At 41.6% G+C, this 19,890-nt stretch overlaps 2 protein-coding genes across 2 annotated transcripts; both read right to left on the bottom strand.

The window, feature by feature from the left end:
• Positions 1-3,384: 3,384 nt before the first annotated feature.
• Positions 3,385-11,560, bottom strand: LOC147301212 (GTP-binding protein REM 2-like). Its single transcript, XM_086282553.1, has 6 exons — positions 11,467-11,560; positions 11,270-11,321; positions 7,770-8,079; positions 7,578-7,651; positions 5,608-5,785; positions 3,385-4,026 (listed from the first exon to the last, which is right to left on the bottom strand). Exons 2-6 carry the CDS (start codon positions 11,312-11,314, stop codon positions 3,734-3,736), a joined length of 900 nt encoding a protein of 299 aa, XP_086138679.1. The 5' UTR covers positions 11,315-11,321; positions 11,467-11,560; the 3' UTR covers positions 3,385-3,733.
• A 1,039-nt stretch (positions 11,561-12,599) lies between these two features.
• On the bottom strand, positions 12,600-19,135 carry nrl (neural retina leucine zipper). Its single transcript, XM_086283199.1, has 5 exons — positions 18,938-19,135; positions 16,433-17,243; positions 16,023-16,322; positions 14,643-14,858; positions 12,600-14,374 (listed from the first exon to the last, which is right to left on the bottom strand). Exons 2-5 carry the CDS (start codon positions 17,045-17,047, stop codon positions 14,213-14,215), a joined length of 1,293 nt encoding a protein of 430 aa, XP_086139325.1. The 5' UTR covers positions 17,048-17,243; positions 18,938-19,135; the 3' UTR covers positions 12,600-14,212.
• Positions 19,136-19,890: the final 755 nt, after the last annotated feature.

Here is a 19,890-nt window from a genome sequence, read left to right as displayed (position 1 = left end):
GATGTCTTAAGCTGAAAATGCCAAGGCCTGTTAACTCCTTATTAGACCACTTCACATTATTGTCACTGTTTGGCTTTCAAGCGTAACACTGTACCAACTGTTGTGTGTCGGGGTGGTACTGTCATGCTCTCGGGCTGTTTTGTTGACAGCAATACTGGCACATTGCACAAAAGCGATGGTATAATGGACTACCTCAAAATTCAACATTAGCTATATTTAACATCTATGGTTAAAACTTGGACCCAATTGGATGTTCCGACAGGGCAATGACCACAAATACACATTAAAGCTGTTCAAATAATACATGAAGCAAGCCAATATTAAACTGGCGTAATGGCCTTCCCAAATCCCTGACCTCTCCTCTACTAAAAATGTGCGGACTATGCTTAAAGGCTGGGTTAGTGCCAGGAAATAAACTCTACCAATCCAGCCAGTAAGAGTGGTCATATATCCCAACCAGAACTATGTAAGAAGCTTGTTGATGGCTACCAAAAGCCTGGTGAAAGTGCACCTTGCTAAGGGACATTAAATCAAACAGTAGTAGCCATGAAAATCTACATAAATTGAAAATTGTGTACCTAGTTCTTGTTTTAGATCTATGCTGTACAATCATTCAACCTTGTAAAATGAATAAATTACCAAGACATTTAATGTCATGGTATACATTTGGGAACAGATAACTTTAGGGCTATTTAAATCATTAATGTAGGGAGATGAGGAGGAGCAATTTTTACCTCAGTTTAAAACCAGAAGAAAGACAGTTTTTCTGCAGATACTTTCCCAATGGTTTTATCACCATGAGCAGGATTTCATCTTAAGAGATACAGACCACAGGCAGTAAGGATGGGCGGACATGTCTCAGCCTCCACCACTCTCAGCACTGGAGCCCCCCAGGGGTGTGTTCTGAGCCCCCTGCTGTACTCTTTGTACACATATGACTGTGTGGCCACTACCAGCTCCACCACCATCATCAAGTTTGCTGACGACACCGTCGTGGTGGGCCTGATCTCTGATAACAACGAGACGGCCTACCTGAAGGAGATTAGGAATCTGGAGAACTGGTGCCAGAGGAACAACCTCCTTCTAAACGTCAGTAAGACAAAGGAGCTGATAGTGGACTTCAGCACTAAGCAGGAGAGGAACTACCAGACCCCCGTCATCAACGAGTGCCCAGTGGAGAGAGTGGACAGCTTCAAATACCTCGGAGTTCACATCACGCAGGACCTGTCATGGTCCTGTCACATCAACACCGTGGTGAAAAAGGCCCGACAGCGTCTCTACCACCTCAGACGCTTGAGAGACTTCCAACTGCCCTCCAAGGTGCTCAGGAACTTTTACTCGTGCACCATAGAGAGCATCCTGGCGGGAAACATCTTAACCTGGTTCGGCAACAGCACCATGCAGGACAGACGAGCTCTAGAGAGGGTTGTGCGGTCAGCTGAGCGCACCATCCGCTCCGAGCTCCCTGACCTGCACTCAATCTACAGCAGGCGGTGCTGGACCAAGGCCAGGAAGATCGTGAAGGACCTCAGCCATCCCAACAACAGACTGTTCTCTCTGCTGAGGTCAGAAAAGCGATTCCGCTCCCTGAAGACCAACACAGAGAGACTGAGGAGGAGCTTCTTCCCGCAGGCGATACAGTCTCTCAATCACACCACCACACAGTACTGACCCACACATACAGTTCTTACACACACACTGGACTTTCTGGACTTTGGTTTTGCACAACACTGGTCACTATATTCTTCATTTCCGGTTAATACTTGTACAGCTGCTGTTATTGTGTATATATTTATTTATATTTAGATTTCTTCATACATTCTTATATAGTTCTATATTGTGTATTTTGTTGTACAGTTATTTTATTTTCAACTTTAATTTATATATTTTATCTTATTCTTCCCAGTTAAATTTACCCTTCATTCTAATTTGTGTTGTACAGTTATTTCATTTTTAACCTTAATTTATATTTTATTCCTTCCTAGTTAAATTTACCCTTTTTAATTTTTCATATTTATTTCCTATCTTATTCATAGCCTTTTCCTTTTTTGTTTTCTTTAGGTCACGAGCAGTTGTCCAAGCATTTCACTACATATCGTACTGTGTATGACTGTGTACGTGACAAATAAAAATTTGAATTTGAATTTGAATTTGAATTTGAATTTGGAGTAGCTTTGCTAAATATGGATAATTTCAACAGAGGACAAGTTAAAAATAAGCAAAATGTTGGGCATGGTATAAAAGACTAATGTTGGCACAGGTGCAACATCTTCATCTGCTCCTTACAGAGTCGCTGCATCCTTTTTATACCTACAATATCAGTCTAAGCACTTAAAGCATCTGTACTTGTATTTATTTTTAAAAATCAAAAGGGTTCCCGTGTGAATCTGCATGTAGTAAATATGGCGATTTGTTGCATGGAGGCATGCAAGATAGCTGCTTTTCACCTAAGCTAAGTAGCTTGCAAGCAAGTCATGAACTGGGATGCAGACTTCTTTTCTATTACTAAACCTTCACCTTATGTTTGCGTCTCATTCTTATGCCTAACTTCATGTTCTACATGCTGCAGGACCTGAAATCAGCCACACGAGGGAGCTTGCACCCCATGTTCACGATCCAAAATCTTAACCTTTCATTTCGTTCCAGTAGTTTGCAGCCAAGGGAATGAGTCAGAATATCATGCCACCATTTTATTTTTTACTTGTATTATAGCCCAGTTCTCCCTTTGATAACAAATGATGGGTATAATGACCTGTGATGTGCTAAATCTTTGTTCACGTGTGGGTGTCAGTGGGAGGATGGAAGTGCTGAGGGTTCCGAGCGTGGTTCACATGAGTGCATGGAGGCTGATATCTGATAATAATAATAATAATAATAATAAAAAGTCTTTGCATTTTAATTTGGATCGAATTCCATACTTAAAAATATGATTTGCTGCACGAATCATCCTTCTTCTCTCGCAGTCGACATGCACCAGAAAGGGTAGAGGTGCAGTCACAGAGCTGAAATGGACATAATGTGTAAGTCTCAACGATTCCAGGTTTCCTTGACAACAGTAACATGGCAACAATCACTCCATATACAATAATCTCCCTTTCCTTTTTCTGCTCCTTTTCTTATTCTCATGCTGGGCTCTTTGAGTCCATTTTTAAAAAAGAAAGCTCTTTAATTCCTGCCTGTCATCACTGGCCCTTCACTGTTTTACTGCGCACTATAATAGCTCACAAACAGTGAATGAATCATCAGAAAAGCATAACCTGTAAATGAGTTATGAAAATGTGTGGTCATGACTTTATCTGGGGCTTGGACTGTTTTTAATGTGATTTCCTATTCAGTGTATAAAACGCGTGGCAGATAGTAAAATAACAGACCTCAAGGCCACTGTGCACTCACTTTCTCAAGACTCAAAAAAGCAATTTATTTAGTTCTCAAAGCTGTGAAGGTTGCAGTTAAATGTCACTACTACAGTTTATTTACATGTTTCTACAACGGTATTTTATCATCTCCTTTTCTGTCTACAGAGTTTCTATATCATCCTATCAACAATTATCCTCTGATGAGTGAGCCTCACAACATTGTCCTGTTATCACTGTTTCCTTCACATTTTCTTAGTCACTCCTCCTGTCTTGTCTACTCATTTGCATCACTACATCTTTTTCTCTTTGTTGGTATAATACATCCCTTCCAGCTATCCCTGTTAACAATCTAACCACTTGCTCCCCGTGGGGCACCATCACAGCGCTCCCAGATCGTGGCAGGAGCGGGACTTCTGCCTCAGGAACTTCCCCACCTCTCGCTCTCGAGGGTACCGAGGCACCAGACTGGACAGGAAACGTTTGGCACGAGATGTGATGCTTTCACGTTGCCCTCCTCCGCTCATGTCCTCGGCGCTTGTCCCCGGAGGCCAGGGAGACTGGCCCCTGGCTAGTCGCACCGCACACTCCAGGAGTTCCACGGTACGGTGATCCAGAGAGGCGGAGATCTCCAGATACAGACAGTTGAAAAGGGCAGCGCTAGACATGGCCTCTGTGAGAGGAAAACAGGAGACGGAGGAGATCAGAAAAAAGGCAGCTGTCACAGCTTATATTCAGAGCCACATGTCTTTTCATCCATATAAACCTTTTGATACTCCTTCACCTGTAATAGATTGTTGGTAGTAGAGGTTCCAAGCCAGGGCACGTCTAAGAGGAAGAGCTGCATGTCAGCCTTCAGTGACGACTAAGAAGGCTACTCTTACAAAGCACAATACTTGGGAAATATGTGATAAAAATGTTCCCGCTTAAGGTGGAAACAACAAACATGTTTCACCACTTGAGGCAAAAACACACCAGGGAATACAACCAGATGTCCAACACAAAAACAAATGAGTGACTCCACTGAGATTTACTAACAACACTCAGTACATGCACTCCATGTACTGAGTCAGGCAAGCATTAAGAAAATGTTCAGTTTAAAAAATATATATACTGTCACAAATATTATGGTCACAAAACCTTCTTGAAATGTTGAGCACTACGTTGCAGGTTTATGATCCGTGCCTTAATCTGTGTTCAGAATACAGAAAAAGGCCATTATAACAACATAAACCATCACACGAACCTGGCCTTAAGCAACAAAAGGGTGCCCATTTATCCCAGGCCCACCGCTGTTTCCAGTCAGCACATCGTAAAACACACTGTAAAGTATGGCTGAATAAATGAAATAGATTTGTGTGTACACAGCTGAATCAATAAGGACATGTAGCTGTAAATATTGTGATTACACCGTAAGTCATTAGCAACCATGATATGTTGTGTATCATCTAAGGCTTGTAGCTGGGGTTATGGAAGGATCTTCTACTCAAAGGAGCAATTACCCTTTAAAAGTGAAAATTTCAGGGTTAAAGTCTCAAAAAGATAACTAAAACAGCAAGAGCAAGCTTTTATCTCTTGGTAATGAAAACTGTGCTGGAGGGAAGATGTCTGCATGCTAAGTGAGATATCTTTCATAGTTTTCCAACTGTGCAAAACACGCAATACGAAGTATGTCATCAAGAGGTTTATACAACGACTGGATCGCCTGTGATAGTGATAGTTAATATTTACTGATTAAGTAAACAGGACAGAGCTTGTATAAAGTAAGCTAAATCAAGCTGGAATTTTTTGCTTTAGTTTCTTTATATAGTTCTGTAGCACATTTGTCTTTAGTTTCATCTTCAATGCAGACCATGATCTCCCTCTGCAGTATTGGTCTGCAGGGTCATTTAAATAAGGAAGAATGGCATACACTGGGTTGAAAAGTATGTAGTTTCATAGCCTGTGTGATATAAAACTGTGGCGTGTGGACAAGCAGCGTAGTCACGGTGAACAGGCTTTTGCTTTAACTGTAATTAAACTCCCACACTGCAATAAAGCATGACATTCACATTTACGTTGTTTATGGAGAGAAAGAAAGAGCGTAAAATGTCAATGTCAAGTGTAATGAAGAAAGCCAAAACAGAACTAAACTGTGAAAAGAATCTGCTCCCAAAGGAAATGCTTATACTTTATATGAAAGAGTAATGTAAAGTGTAATGTATCAAAAAAAATATTTTTTTTTTAGGTGACTTGGAAAAGATAATCGTCTCACCTTGAGAGGTGACCTCACGCGTGCGAACGAGGTCACTCTTATTACCAACGAGGATTATTGGAGTCTGGGGCTGAGTCTCTCTCAGGAGAAGCCGAAGTTGCGCGGTACGGTGGAAGCTACGCCTGTCAGTCACCGAAAACACCAAGACGCACACCTCACTCTGCAGAGCCGACAGGTCCTTAATGACAAGCACAGGGACAGAGGATGATGCATTTTTGTTCTTTGTGAAATATAAGACACTAAAATAGAAATTTAAAAAACCCAAAACAAACTCAAAGATTCTAATTCAAACTGATGTAGTGTTTTGCATATGAATCAAAATCTTTTTCCTTCATAATGTTTTACTTTCCAGTGCTCTGATGAATATTTCCACCAACCCTAAAAATACAGAAAAGAGAAAGATTGTGTTTGAAGAACCAGCAGGTGGCTGATCTGTCTTTTTAACTTTACCTGAAACCCTTGTTAGTCAACAGCTGCACACTCCTCTTCCAGCAGCAAAGGGACTCCAAAAATATCAAATTCCTGAGTGATTTTTTCACACAAACTGAACTCACCATCACTTTGTCTTTAGTCAGTGCTGCCATGGTCCACTGAGTTTTCATTAAATTTTAATTAAGTCTACAACTGAGCACAGACCAAAAGGAACGTATGAACCCTAATGGTGTAACTGGGAAATTAGATAAGTAGATTCCTTGGTGTGGTAGTTAGCGCTGCAACCTCACGGCAGATTTGAATCCATGTGCCAACTGAGGCCTTTCTGTGTGGCATTTGCATGTTGTCCCCGTGCCTGCGTGGGTTCTCACAAGGTACTCCAACTTCCTCCCAGGGTTCAAAGCCATAATTGGCGTTTCTAAATTGGCTGTAGGTGTTAATGCGAGCATAAATAGTAAATTTGTCTCGCTATGTAAAATCTACAACAGACTGGTGACCTGTCCAAGCTGTACCCAACCTCTCTTGCCCCACAACAGCTGGGGTAAGCTCCTGCCACAACCCTAAATTGGACAAGTAGTTAGAAGGATGGACGGATGGAGATTCCTTATAAAGCCACAGTTTTAGTGTGTTTTAGCATTTCTCACATCTGGTAGCACAAGGAGTAACACATTATAATCCCCCACATCAGAAAAGACAGATTGTGCCACAAGAGTGTAGCTTCAGCGTTTTCGCACATGCACCTACAGTAAATCAGAAACATTAATGTAGTCATTTGGCACACCAGCTCTGTGGGCGACTCCTTCTCTGTCTTTCTGTATGTTTCTCTCTCTCCTATTCACATCCTCACGCTGATGCCTCAGAGCTGCACTCACGGGAAAATAAGAAAGTGTGGAAAACAACCTGATAATGAGCTTTCCTTCAGTCGACCAGATGCAGATGCTGCAGATTGACTGTCCCCTTTTTGTCCAACAGTTCTCTGAGCTTGACAGTTTTTGTTACAGTGATGGCAATAAACAATACAGGGTGCTCCAAATACTGTGCACACTGTGAGCAGATCAAATGCTAAATATGCAGTAAGCATTTGTTTATATATTGTAACTGAACCATTTTTTATGTCAAATGTAAGCTGTATTAGTAATCTATCAGAGGCAGTCTACCCTGCCCCCAACAATAAAATTGTGCTCACGAGTGCTGTGATACACTCGTGTTCATGCATTAATATGCTGTCAGTTCTGCTTGCAAATTTCTCTACACGCTCTTTCAAACTCTTTTTCTATTACCCCAGTTAATCTCTTAATACAGCGAAGCTTTATTCCTCCCAGCACACAGAGTTCTTCAAATACTGAAAAGCAAATGAAACCAAGTGCTGAAAAATCTAAACTGCAAAGGAGCAATTTAAGCTTCTTCTTCTTAAAGCAGTCCAAGTATTCAGCACAGAGGAGCAGCTGAACACACTGTATACAGCTGCACAGAGGGCTCACTGGCCTAATGAGGGAGCAGGAAGCAGAGTGGGAGCTATGAAGTGTTGTTTGGCTCACCTGTCTCCAGTTGTCATAGATAATGATGGTGCTCTCCTCATCATCCACGGTAACTGTGTGCACATAACCCTCCCCTAAGGACAAAGGGAGCAGCAGTTAGGTCTCAGGAGGGAAATGGGCACTGTGATTTATTTACTTGCTGCTCACTTACTCCACTGCAATACATTGCTCTGCATACAAACAGCACTGTACCATCAGAATCCACAGATGCAGTCCTGTCCATGTCTCCCGCGAGGGCCAGGGCCAGAGAGGACTTCCCGACGCCATTCTGCCCCAGGAGAGCAATCCTTAGTGGCCCGTCAGGTCTGCCCTCCACAGTCACGGTTGGAGTATCATCCAAGGCAGGGCTGAAACTGTTTGGGGACACCGAAGGCCCGGCCGCACCTGACGCCCAGTCGCATTCATCGTGGACGGCTTCTTCTCGCCTGAGCTGGTGCTTAATCGGCAGAGGAGTGCTTCCTCTGCGAACGGTTGGAGTGCTGGGCAGAGTCATACTGTCACACTGGTGGGAAAGAAGAACATAGACAGACAGTGTAACACTCGTGAAATAGTGATTCCCACATGCCAACCAGAGCAAATCCCAAAACCTGATCTACATGAACCTCTCCTTATTTTTTCCCTATATCTTTACTGTTGTGGATTCTATGTGCAAAAATGTTTGTGATCATAAAGCTCGGGCTCTAGGTTGTAGATATCCCTGATAGGATCATCAGGCACACAGCACTGGCTGTGGCTTTGCCCTAAGGTTTGGGATAAAAATAAATAAGGATTATTCTGAACTGGAAAGAATGTAGTTTTAAAAATGAGCAGTTCCCCTTAAATGGACTGCAAAGACAGAAAGAACTTCTTTTTAAAACCCTGAAAATTCAAAGAGTGTACAGGGAGATATACTTATTAGTCACTAACATAAGTGAAGCATTGGAAATCCTTGCTTCAATAAATCTCATAATGAACAAAAAGCTCCCCAGTCAACACAGCAATACTAGGATGGAGTAGAACCTGACTAACCGCTGGACCTGATATTACTCTTTGCAAGCAGCCCAAGGGGAACACATTAGATATATAATGAATTATGACATGGCTATTGTCTATAGACTTTTTAGCAATGCATTTGATTAAGTAGTGAAATAGCCTACACAAAGACAAGTTTGCTTAACTGTAATACATAGTCTGCTATTTGTGCAGTAAAATCCCCAAAGTAGTCAAACTATGTGATGATACTATTTCAAATTGATCCAGTCCATCATATTCTTCATGATATCCTGTGAAAATGTTTCTCACATTAGCAACACACACATACTGTGAAGTTTGGGTTCACGTTTTAACACCTAGAGAAACCGTTTAGTGTCAACCTGACAGCTGACTAAGGTCAGCGAAAGGAGGCAAGCAATGTGGCCTCACAATAAATAGACTCTGGATATAAATATGCAGATTCTGTGGGCAAGAGCTTTGGTACTGAAAGCTTTTTGGTTTTTGTTTGCAGTGCTGAGCAATCATGTTTGAGTAGATTTGGTTTGCATGGAAATAAACAAACCCTGCAAAGAGCAAAAGAGAGATTATATTTGCTTAGATTAAATTTCAAGACCATCAGCTGTCATGTGATGAAGAGTTATGTCTTTATTAGGTTTTTTAAAAACAAATTTATCTTATTTATCTTCATTATCAAACAATTACAGGTGCACAGAACAGGAATTCTTGGCCCAAATAGGCTTTGTTGTCCCAAAGGCTGAGTCATCAGATGATAACACATGGGTATCTGGGTTAGGTAGCAGGTGTTGTAATCTTAGCTTTTCTTCTCCTGCTACTATTTATTGATTTACCTTTGAGCAAAAATTGAGAGTTGTGTTATAAGACACCCTTTTCAAAAGGTTTACAACTATGCCTTACAATTTTTTCCACCATTGTCACTGGCATGACACCACAGGGCAGATTTGGCTGTAAGTCTTAAAGATATTAAATGAGTGTTGGATGGGTTTAAATGCAATGCCAAGTTATTCGGACATCAATAAACTTGTTACACATTGAATCAGCTGGGATCAAATTTGGCATTCTGTTTGTGCTATAGATTGTCTATAAAAGCTATCCTGCCATTGCCTTTTAGTTTATGAAGTCCTGTGAATTCATCCCAATTTAGCACTTTGAACCAGATGTGATGAGTGAGGGTGGGATTCAATGGAGAAACCAAAAAACACTGTAAATGACCTCTCAGTCATAAGGTAGACCGGCCCTAAAGCTCTGCTTAATTGTCTCTCTGTATCTAATTAGAGCCATTATTTAAAAAAAAAAAAAGAAGACCCTGGTGTATTTAACATGATTTGAGACAAGCAACTGGGACCATGACTCACCAGAAACATCTTAAATGGGACCATAGAGCAAGAGAGCATTATGGTCTATTTCCTACAGACTTCTTTTCAATGGCAACCAGATGACTCAGCCTCTGCTGGTGTTTGGAAATAATGCAGGCCTAAGGCACTGTGACTGTCTTAAATCTCAGTCCATTTAGAACCTACCTCAGTCTTTTAGATATATTTGCGATATTGCATGGATCCAATGCCAAGTAAATAGAGGGCCAGTATTGCTGATACCGATAGCGATACTGATAACTTTAACCTATAAAGGCAGCTTATGTAGGTGAGATCAGTATGTCATGTTTTATGAGATCACCTCTAAATCCCTTTGGTTTTTATTTTCCATAATAATAAGTTAACACAACAAAACAGGCCTTTTGCTTTTCATGTATTTTGAAACTGGATTTCTTTTTTTGGAGACCTGAAATGTAAATGTGTGCTGCATACTGAATCCTAGTGGTTAGAAATAAAGTATCCTTTCTATTGCGCTAGTATCGATCAGATACCGATAGCACCGTATGTATATCGATAAACTATTGGTATTCGGATCAGTTCTCCCACCTCTAATATTTAGTGTAGATTTATGTCCATCTGACAATATTTATTCTTGTTTTAGCTGTTTCTGAAATTCTTAAAGAGAAAAATTTGGCATTTTAGCTGCTAAATTCTACTGTGTCGATTATTTAACCAGAGGGTGTTTTAAAACACACCAAATTATTTTGTCTACTGAGTGGTATAATTTTTTTTCATTTTTAGTGGCTGCCTTGACAACAATGGCAACTTAATAAGTAATTTTTGAAAATGCATATATTTTCAGAAATTAATAAATCGATTTATTGGTTGGATTTCTGAGGATTAATGTTAATTAATGGGGTAAACCTGTTGCTTAAAGGATAACCTTCAGTTCTTGGAACTGAGCAACAACCATAACATAGCAGATCCCGCCCTCCCTGCAAATAGACGTAACTAAGAATTGAGAAGTGGTGACAATTAACCTGAGATTAAAGGTTGAATGAAAACCAAAATCAGTCGAAAGGCGACATAAAGTTCTTGGAGGGCTGAAATGACATTTAAAGTTTGAGCTGCACTAAGCCACCGAGTGAGTTAATTATTGAGCACCATTATAATCGGTTGTTTATTGCATTGTGGTTAAAATTAGTCATTGTAGCCGTAACTCCATTATAAACTGACTCCTTGTATTTTGTAATGCAGGACACCCCCTCCCTGCACCACCACCACCTACCTACAACACTCACACACACAGAGAGAGATTCAGCAAGAATACCATACACCGTCAGCACATAACCTCAGTTCCCTTCTTTTTTTTCTTTTCCTGCACCTTACCGTGGCCGCATTCTCCTCGCTGTCTTCGGGCACATCTGTCGGCATCTGCAAACTGAAATCAAGCGATCGGAAATGAGGACTCCAGAAGATATACAGGGAAGAGCATCATCACCATTCTTCCTCCTCACCCATGCCACCCCCACCCACCACTCTCACTTTATGAACCCCTTATCAAACAGCCCGGTATGATCTCTCACCTGTCAGGTGGTTATCAGCTACTAAAAAGTAAGCACTAAGCGCGGTCTCTCTCTCTTTCTCAATCTTCCCTCCCTAGCGCTCTCTCTCTCTCTCTCTCTCTCTCACTCTCCCCCCCCCCCCCCCCCCCCCTCTCTCTCTCTCTCACTCTCTCTCTCTCTCTTCATTTCGCTCTTCGCTGTCATTCTGTGTTCTCAGGTTAGGGCCCAGGTCCAGATCGGTAAGTCAGTACTGCCATTCATCATCAGCACTCCACAGACTGACTACTGTGACTCACTGACTTGACGCCTAAAAAGCTCTCCAGATCTTGATTTGCTGCCTAGAGAGGAGAGGTGACACCACTACCACGTGCTGGAAATGTTTACTGCAGGTGCATGCAGCCCGGTGATAGCAGTGAAGCGTGATGCATGCGTGCATGTAGGGAGCAGTGCTGTAGGAAGATGCTCAGAGTCACGAAGCATTCACTGACCTCTGGTAGATGGAGGCGATGCAGGAAGCGGCCGCTAGGGGGCATTATAACATAAGTAATCACATTCCTAATTGACTTTTTTGTGTGTGTGTGTGAGAATGTTTAAAATGTGTTATTAGGTTATCCCTGCTGTAAAACAGAGACTTGATTGCCTACCCATTTGCTTACAAAGTTTAATAGCCCTATTTTTTTAATTTTCTTTGAAGACACTCAATATTTTATTTGACAGATTAATTTCCAGTTCACCAAAGTATTTTCTAGTCTGTTATCGAAGGAGTGTATATGAACATGTTTTCTGTCAGAGTGCGAACATGGCCATGAGCAGTGGTGTGTCCCTCCCACACAAAGCCACAATAGACTCCGGCAGTGAGCAGCCAGGGCGCTATTATAGCCCTAATCCTGCTCCTATTATACAGGCCAGAGAGAGAGCGAGAGACACAGAGAGGGAGGTAGAGCTGAAGATGAGGTCATCCCAAACAGCACACACCCAGGGTCACTGCCTCACTATAGAGGGGCAGAGATAAAGAGAGAGATGGAGCCGGACATGGTGCTGCAGAGAAAAGGCTTCCAGGAGATTGACAGTGGCAGATGCTAGGATAGGTGAATCGAGAGATGAGGTTTAAACCTGTGTGCAAGGTGCTAAAAAAAACCCTGACACATCACAGGGATGGTAAAGTAATTGGTTTATTGTATATGCATATGAAACCACACTACAACAGGAGCAGGAAACCATGATAAGGGCCTTTGTTGTAAAATAATGTTAATTCTAATCACAAATGAATAAAAGAATAAACTGTAGGAAAGTAAAAATACACGCTAATGGAATAAAACCAAAAAAATAATTAGAATCAGTACATAAATAAACAATAAATACCAAATAAATAAGTGAATAAATAAAACAACAATTTATGTAACCTATACCCAAACAAAATAAATAACTCTAATGCATTAACCCTGGCAATAAATTCATGGGACAATTAAGAATGTGTCTCCATGAAGATTTTCTTTTAAATCTTTTTTTTGCATTTTTTTTTCATCCCTGCACCATAAATTTTCTGTTGCATCAGTAGCCCACAGTACCCGAGTCCACAGTGACCAGCTCTGTGGTGCTGCATGTTGTAGTAATATGAAAATGATCTGTGTTTTCACAGAGCAATGCTTTTTCCTTTTTTCTCTCTCTCTCTTTTTTTAACAGAGGTATTCCTTCTGCCCAAAAATAGCTTCCTAGTCTGAAGAACTGGACACAACCACACAAATCATGCCACACTTTTTTTTCTTTTTGCTTGCTGAAATGGGTTGCCTCTTTTCTCATTTGCAGTTGCTTGAGTTAAGCACACTACCATCCCCGTGTCTCTGTATGTAAAAACCCATTCTCGAGAGCACACAGCAAGTCTGTTAATGGCTGAAATTTGCCAATTCCAACTGGCAAAAGTACATTTCTTTTCTAAAACAAAAGGTCAGTTTCCCCGCTATTCATTTAACACAATCACTGGAAGATATTCTTGTACATTCTTTAATCTATGATTATTAATCTTACAAAGAATACCAGGTCTTGGTGAGCTTAAACACTTTGGTAGGCAACTGTGAAATATTAGCTTAACTGCATGCCATGGATACTTTATCCAAGCCCATACCACTCCACATCCAACACCACTGCACTACTCAGACCTCTGCAGCTTTAGCAGCTTAATATAAAAAGAAAAGAAAAAAAGAAAAAACAACTACACTGAGCCTCAATCACTCACTTGCAAAGTACATTGCAAATATGTAATATTGCATAGATAACAATATCAGACACTATAATAGTTTTATTGCAAGATAAAGCTGTTTTTTAAAATCCATTTTCAGAGTACTGTTTGTCACCTGTTGCACTGATATCACCAGCAGAAGCTCTCAGGAAACTCTCAGTCAGTTTTTTGTGCAACCATGATTCACATTTAAATAAATCTGAGCCTGTGAAGCAGCCCAGGGCTGAGTCTAACCCTATCAATTAACAGTCAGTTCCCCTTTAGTCATTCAAGGGTGGTTTTCACAGTTGTATGATCCCCAAAACAGCCTTCCAAAGTCTCTCTTCCATTTTCTCTTTCACACACACACACAAACACACACACACACACACACACACACACACACACACACACACACACACACACACACACACACACACACACACACACACACACACGCGTTCTTGTTCCTTCGCTCCAAGTCTGATTACTCATTATTGATTGCTCCACGCTGGCTTGTCTATTTTCTTTGTGCACCCCTGTGGATTAAACTCAGAGGAAGTAGTCAGGGGGCGGGGAAGGTGGGTTGCTGGTGTGGGTCGGCTGGGCGTCACCACCGGTACCATGGTTTGTGCTGAGCAACTTCTCATAGCGAGCCTTGTAGGCGTCTCTCTCCCTCAGCACTCGCGTCAGCTCGCACTGTAGCTGTTCCAACTGATGAGAAAGGAGTAGAAAGATTGTAATTTATCTGCGCTTCGCTGAGCTAAAGTGCAAAGATGCTCACTTGGAGTGCATTATTTATTCTATCTGCAGAATGTGTCAGCAGTTATGTCAGATGCTGCATGTTTTTGCTGTCCTCACCTACTTTAAAACCAGAATTTCCCATTAAAAAGCTGGCTGATATTAATGATTAATGCCAGTGTAGAAAAAGAGGCAAAATCTCAGGTTTGACACTTATGAAAAGAAATTGAAGACTGTGTACCTGCTGGGTAAGCAAATGTTTCTCAGACTCCAGAGCGTGCCTGTGCTGTAAACGCTTGTAGCGGCAGGACTGGGCATAGCCTCGGTTCTTTAGCGTGCGGCGTTTCTGCTTCAAGCGCACCACCTCGTCCTTGCTCACTCCACGCAGGTGTCGGTTCAACTCGCGCACTGACAAGCTCACCAGCTGCTCATCAGAGAAACGCTCGTTCGCCCCGCACTGAGGAACAGATGGAGACGACACACATAAAGAATATGCTGTTTCTCACCATTAATTGGCAACAAGACACATGCAGGAAATTATGGGAGGGTGTGCAGGGTGTGAAGCTGGTTCTGGCAAAGCTTTAGATTCATATATGGCATGAATGGTGTACACATGATGTGTCAAACTGAGTGTGTGTGTGTGGTGTGTGAGCGTGCCTGGCTGTCAGGGGGCACATTCTGGCACCACATGTCTATAATCTGTCATGTAATCTGACTAAGTGTGGGAGACAGTTATCAGGATTACCCACAGCAATAATAGCAGATATTATCATAAGCTCACACTGTGTTCCATATAGAGATCCACCCAGACATCTTGATCAACCAGAACACAGATTACAAAGTTTATTTACCTTTTACATGCAGAGCAGAATATTCACAACTGAGTTATTAATAAGATACTAATGTAGTTTTAAGCAGAAATACTTATCGACAAACATTTTTCTTCCTGAGGACACCAATAACAGGCCGGCTGTATATACAGTTAATGAATGAAGGGATGCACCACCCATGAGCTTCTATGCCTTTGCTTCTATTTATTCCCCATTATTTGTAACGAAAACTGAGAAATTATTACAAAGTAATTAGAAAAAGTGGCTTAACTTTTTTTTTTTTTTTTAGGTCTTTCAAGATTTAGTCACCACCAAACTGGCATCACATAACAATCTGCAACATTGAGCCAAAATCTTGGTGCATCCTTTATTGTAATAATGCAAATTTACAGTATACCTTTTAAAATACTAACATTTAGAGATTTACAGATGTCAGATTATAACTAAATTAAATTACAGAATACCTGCAGCTGCTAAACTGTTTTGGGAAAAAATGTTCCCAAATTTTCCCTTAGGTAAAGATTTATCTTCCCTTATTGTTGCCATGTGGAAAACAATCCTTAAAGTGATACTTCAGATAGACAAAGACATTAATAACCATGTTGTAATGGCCTAATCCTAATCCTTTGCTGGACCATCGCTCCCTCCTTCCGCCCAGCCTTTTAATGCGACTGTTTTCTCGCTTCACGTCTTTTCCCTCCAGGAATTTCTCATGGTTTACTGATTAACGCTTCCTGCTGAATATTATAATCATAATTAGGCCCTCTCTTCAATTCTGGATAGATTTGTACCTGATTGGTTTGTGGGTGGTGATGATGGTGATGGTTGCCATGCATGGGGTGGTGCGGGTGATGCTGATGATGGTGATGCTGGTGGTGATGCTGGTGGTGATGAAGGCGGCCCTGGGGGCTGAGGGGTTGGGGGTATGGAGCAGAAGCAGGGTTAGTGTTGGGGAGGGAGGGAGGGCCTGATGAGAGGAAGACGAGTGGGCGATGGCAGATGTCTGCTGCTTTGGCGCAGGAGATGTCACCTCCGCTGTCGCTGCTTGAGTCTCCCAGGTTGCTGCTTGAACTCTGAGAAAGACCTGGGAACTGAAAAGAGGAGGTGCAAATGATGAAGGGAGAGAGAAGTATAAAGTCAGTTGTTTAGTGGGTATATGTATAATGAATAATAACACTGACATAGCATAAGAAATTCTTACCTGTGAGCTAACAGCTGCTGCAGCTGAGTTCAGTAGAGCCTCCACAGCATCCTCACACCCCAGGAAGCCATTCACCTGCCCTCTCTCTCGGTCCCCTCTCTCTGGCACCCCTCCCAAGGCTCCCAGCAAAGTGGCGGGCCCCGTCACCTCACCTCCAAACTGTTGCTGCAGTGCGGCCAGCCAGATCAGGTCCTCCAGAGAGGCTGGGGTCGGACCTTGAGGGCCGCCATGGGCTGGACTGCCTTCCACGTTCCCCTGAGAGCCGGAGCTGATGTTGGAAGTGAGACTGTTGGGTATGGAGAGGGGAAAGGAGATGGAGGAGGACGATGAAGAGAGAGAAGAAGAGCCCGAAGGGGGTGGGTGGGCATCGCTGAATGTGGGCGAAGGTGGCAGTGAGTTGTAAGGGCTGGAGCTCAAGCTGGAGTCCTGTGGTGGGTGGCTGGTGTACGGAGAGCTGGAGGGGTCATGGGTACCAGATTTAGGGTACGCACATGGAGGAGGGAGCGGAGGAGTGTCAGATTTGACCTCAAACTTGAGAAGGTCAAAGTCGTTTAGGTATTCCATGGCCAAAGGGCTTGGGGGGAGAGAAGGCATGGGGAGGGAAGGAGAGGACATGATGTTTGTCGCTGCTGCTGCTGGCGGGAGCTTCAACAGGGTTTTTACGTGTGTCAGGATTGTTGAAAAGTCCAGTCCTCTGACTCAGTGCAGCTCATAGACAGCGGCAGCGGTGATGTCAGAAAGTCCACTGGTTGGTGAGTTTCTTTTGTGAGAAACTGTATGTCCCCTTTTCCTTGTCTCTGTTTCTTTTGTCCTGAAGAAACAAAAAGGGAAAAAAGGGTTTGGATGGAAGGGATAAGAGTAATGGGTGGTTGATGTTGTCTATAAAGAGCTGATAAGCTGTAATTAATGTTACTAATTTTGTGCAGCATAGATTTAGCACTCATAATTAATTAAAAGAAAGCTAAGAAATGATGCATCGAACCAGAAATATGTGTTTTTTATTTAACTTCACTCGTTCTTTTTCCTTATTAAAACTGGAAGCCTACATTACCCATAATAAAAGCTGACAATGATCTTTGAGGTGTGTTGTGTTGCAGGCCTTAGGCTGCAGAGGAGTGGTAAGCTCCTCCTACATCTACATCCAGATTATTTTCATTTGAACTTAATTTCCAGCCTTGAATTTAAATTAGATATTGCACTACTCCCAAGCTCTGTCAGCTCATTCATGAATACATCTAAAGACCCCCTTTAATTTAACCATTTCAGTTTGACTATATATATATATATATATATATATATATATATATATATATATATATATATATATATATATATCAGTCAAACTGATTCTATCATGAAATGCCTTAAAAAAAAGGATCAGTTAGAAATGGGTAAACATCAAGGTAGGCTGTGTTTGTATATTAACACACGAATCTGCAGCACACACCTCTTGCATCCCACACATGTAAGCAGTCTGTGTACATAAAAAACACAAAGTTTCGTGCACTTAAAAAGTGCATTTCCTCTCTTGTAATTATATCAGTACTGAGCGTCACATTTCTTCTTTTTAAGATCTCCTTGCTAAATGAAGAAACTGAATAAAATGTGCTGCCAGATGCCTTTTGACAACATCTTCTTCTGCATGTCAGGTTTTGCATTTGGAATACTTCCATGTAGAAATACTTTCCAGGTTGCTCAGGAAATGCAATATATCTAGAAACATCCGCTCGCTGAACTCATAAGCAGTTGAAGCAGAGGAATTCACAGGCTTAATCATTTTTGACAGAAAGATCCACAGGTCTCAGAGAGCAAATCCAATTATCGAGCACTTCAGACTTTAATCCAGAGGCCACGACTTTCTAAAATTCTATACAGCTGTAAATTTACTTTTAGCAAAAATTGATAACAAGTTAAAAGTAACATATCAAGATAGTAAAATGTGACCTTTTTTATGCATTTGCTGTCAAATTCATGTTCAAAAACTCGTTTTACACAAAAAAAGAGTTACATGACAATATTTTAGAGTAACTTCTAGAAAGTCTGAGACGATAAATGAGTTAAATATTAACATAATAAGTCAAAACATTCAAAAACAAATGAAGAGGCTAAAAGTAGTGTCCTCACAATATAACTGAAAAGTTCAACACTTCCATTATGCTACAGGGGTAAGTGCATCAAAGAAAGCTGTAAGTGGTTTCCGCCAATACTAATTACACTCCTTCAGATGTAATAGTTGTTATTAATAAAATGAACACCTAATTAAAAAAGTCCACCTTTGACTAGTGCCTCTGCTTCACTGCTCATTACTTTCACCCCCTGTGGCTCAAAATGGATTGTAAAAGAAAGCAAACAGTGACGGGGCTCCATGGAGGCCTCAGTCTGGCTCCGGACCAGAGTTACAGCAAAAACACACACATGAGAGAAAAAAGTAGAGTGAAAGCAGGCCGAGATAAAGGCCCGGTGTGAGAGACGGTCAAACAGGCAAAGTGACTGAAAAGATCTTACCGTCGGTCATAGAGAAGGATGGTTACGAGCTCTTGTCAACGTCCCCACTGAACACACACACAAACACAAATAATCGACTGACTGGTTGACTGACACGTTTGGAAAGAGACACAGAGGAAACAGCGTGTGTGTGCATGTGCGTGCGCATGTGAGTGTGTATAGCACTCTGCTACTGAGTGCCACTGCCCCCTTTCTTTCTGTCCACTCTGCTGCAAATCCCTGTTTGCGGCAATCCCCTCCTCTCTCTCTCTCTCTCTCTCTCTCTCCGTCTCTCCCCTCCACATCCCTCTCTCATAGTTCACAGGCATGTTCACGCTCTCTGGCAGTGTTTCCCCCGCTTCACTCTGTCACCCCATCCCATATTTTGTACTCCTTTTTCTTTTTCTCTTCTTGTTTTACACGTTTCTGTTTCCTTGCATACACCCCACACACATACCTCCAAATTCCCAACTCTCTCCTTTGATGCGACATATAATTTCTTGCAAAAGAAGCAAAAACACTTCATACATGCACCGCTTCCTTCATCAACTACATTTCAAAACTGTTGTTCTGCAAAACAAGTATCGCTGACACTTCATGAAAGTTTACTCAACTATCTCTGAATATTTATCTCTCGGACATAACAACTTTAACAATTGTGTTGCTGCAAGTTGGACTGTAGGCTCTGTGCTGCCTCACAGTGGATAGTCACATATCCTGAACTGAAAATGAGTCAAGAGCAGCTCTGCTTTAACGCTAAAATGCTGTTAAATATTGAACCTGTGAGTTGTTACAGTCAACCAGGTTAAAGACAAAGTTTTAAAAACTCTCTAACCCACAGACCCTGTCACTGTAACCACATAAGGTCAAATGAGTCTAAAACCATACACTTATTGTGTTGTTTTTCCATCTGATTGGTGCCTTTTTGTTCAAATGTTTCACTGCAATGGAAGATGCTTTAAAAAGAAGAAGCT

Source organism: Aulonocara sp. 'chitande type north' Nkhata Bay, linkage group LG23, assembly GCF_057382095.1.
Source record: "Aulonocara sp. 'chitande type north' Nkhata Bay isolate Kocher_YH1m ecotype deep benthic linkage group LG23, A_spYH_male_GT1.1, whole genome shotgun sequence".
NCBI lineage: Eukaryota > Metazoa > Chordata > Actinopteri > Cichliformes > Cichlidae > Aulonocara > Aulonocara sp. 'chitande type north' Nkhata Bay.
The sequence above is the reverse complement of the archived record's forward strand: the minus strand, read 5'-3'. Positions and strand labels throughout refer to the sequence as shown.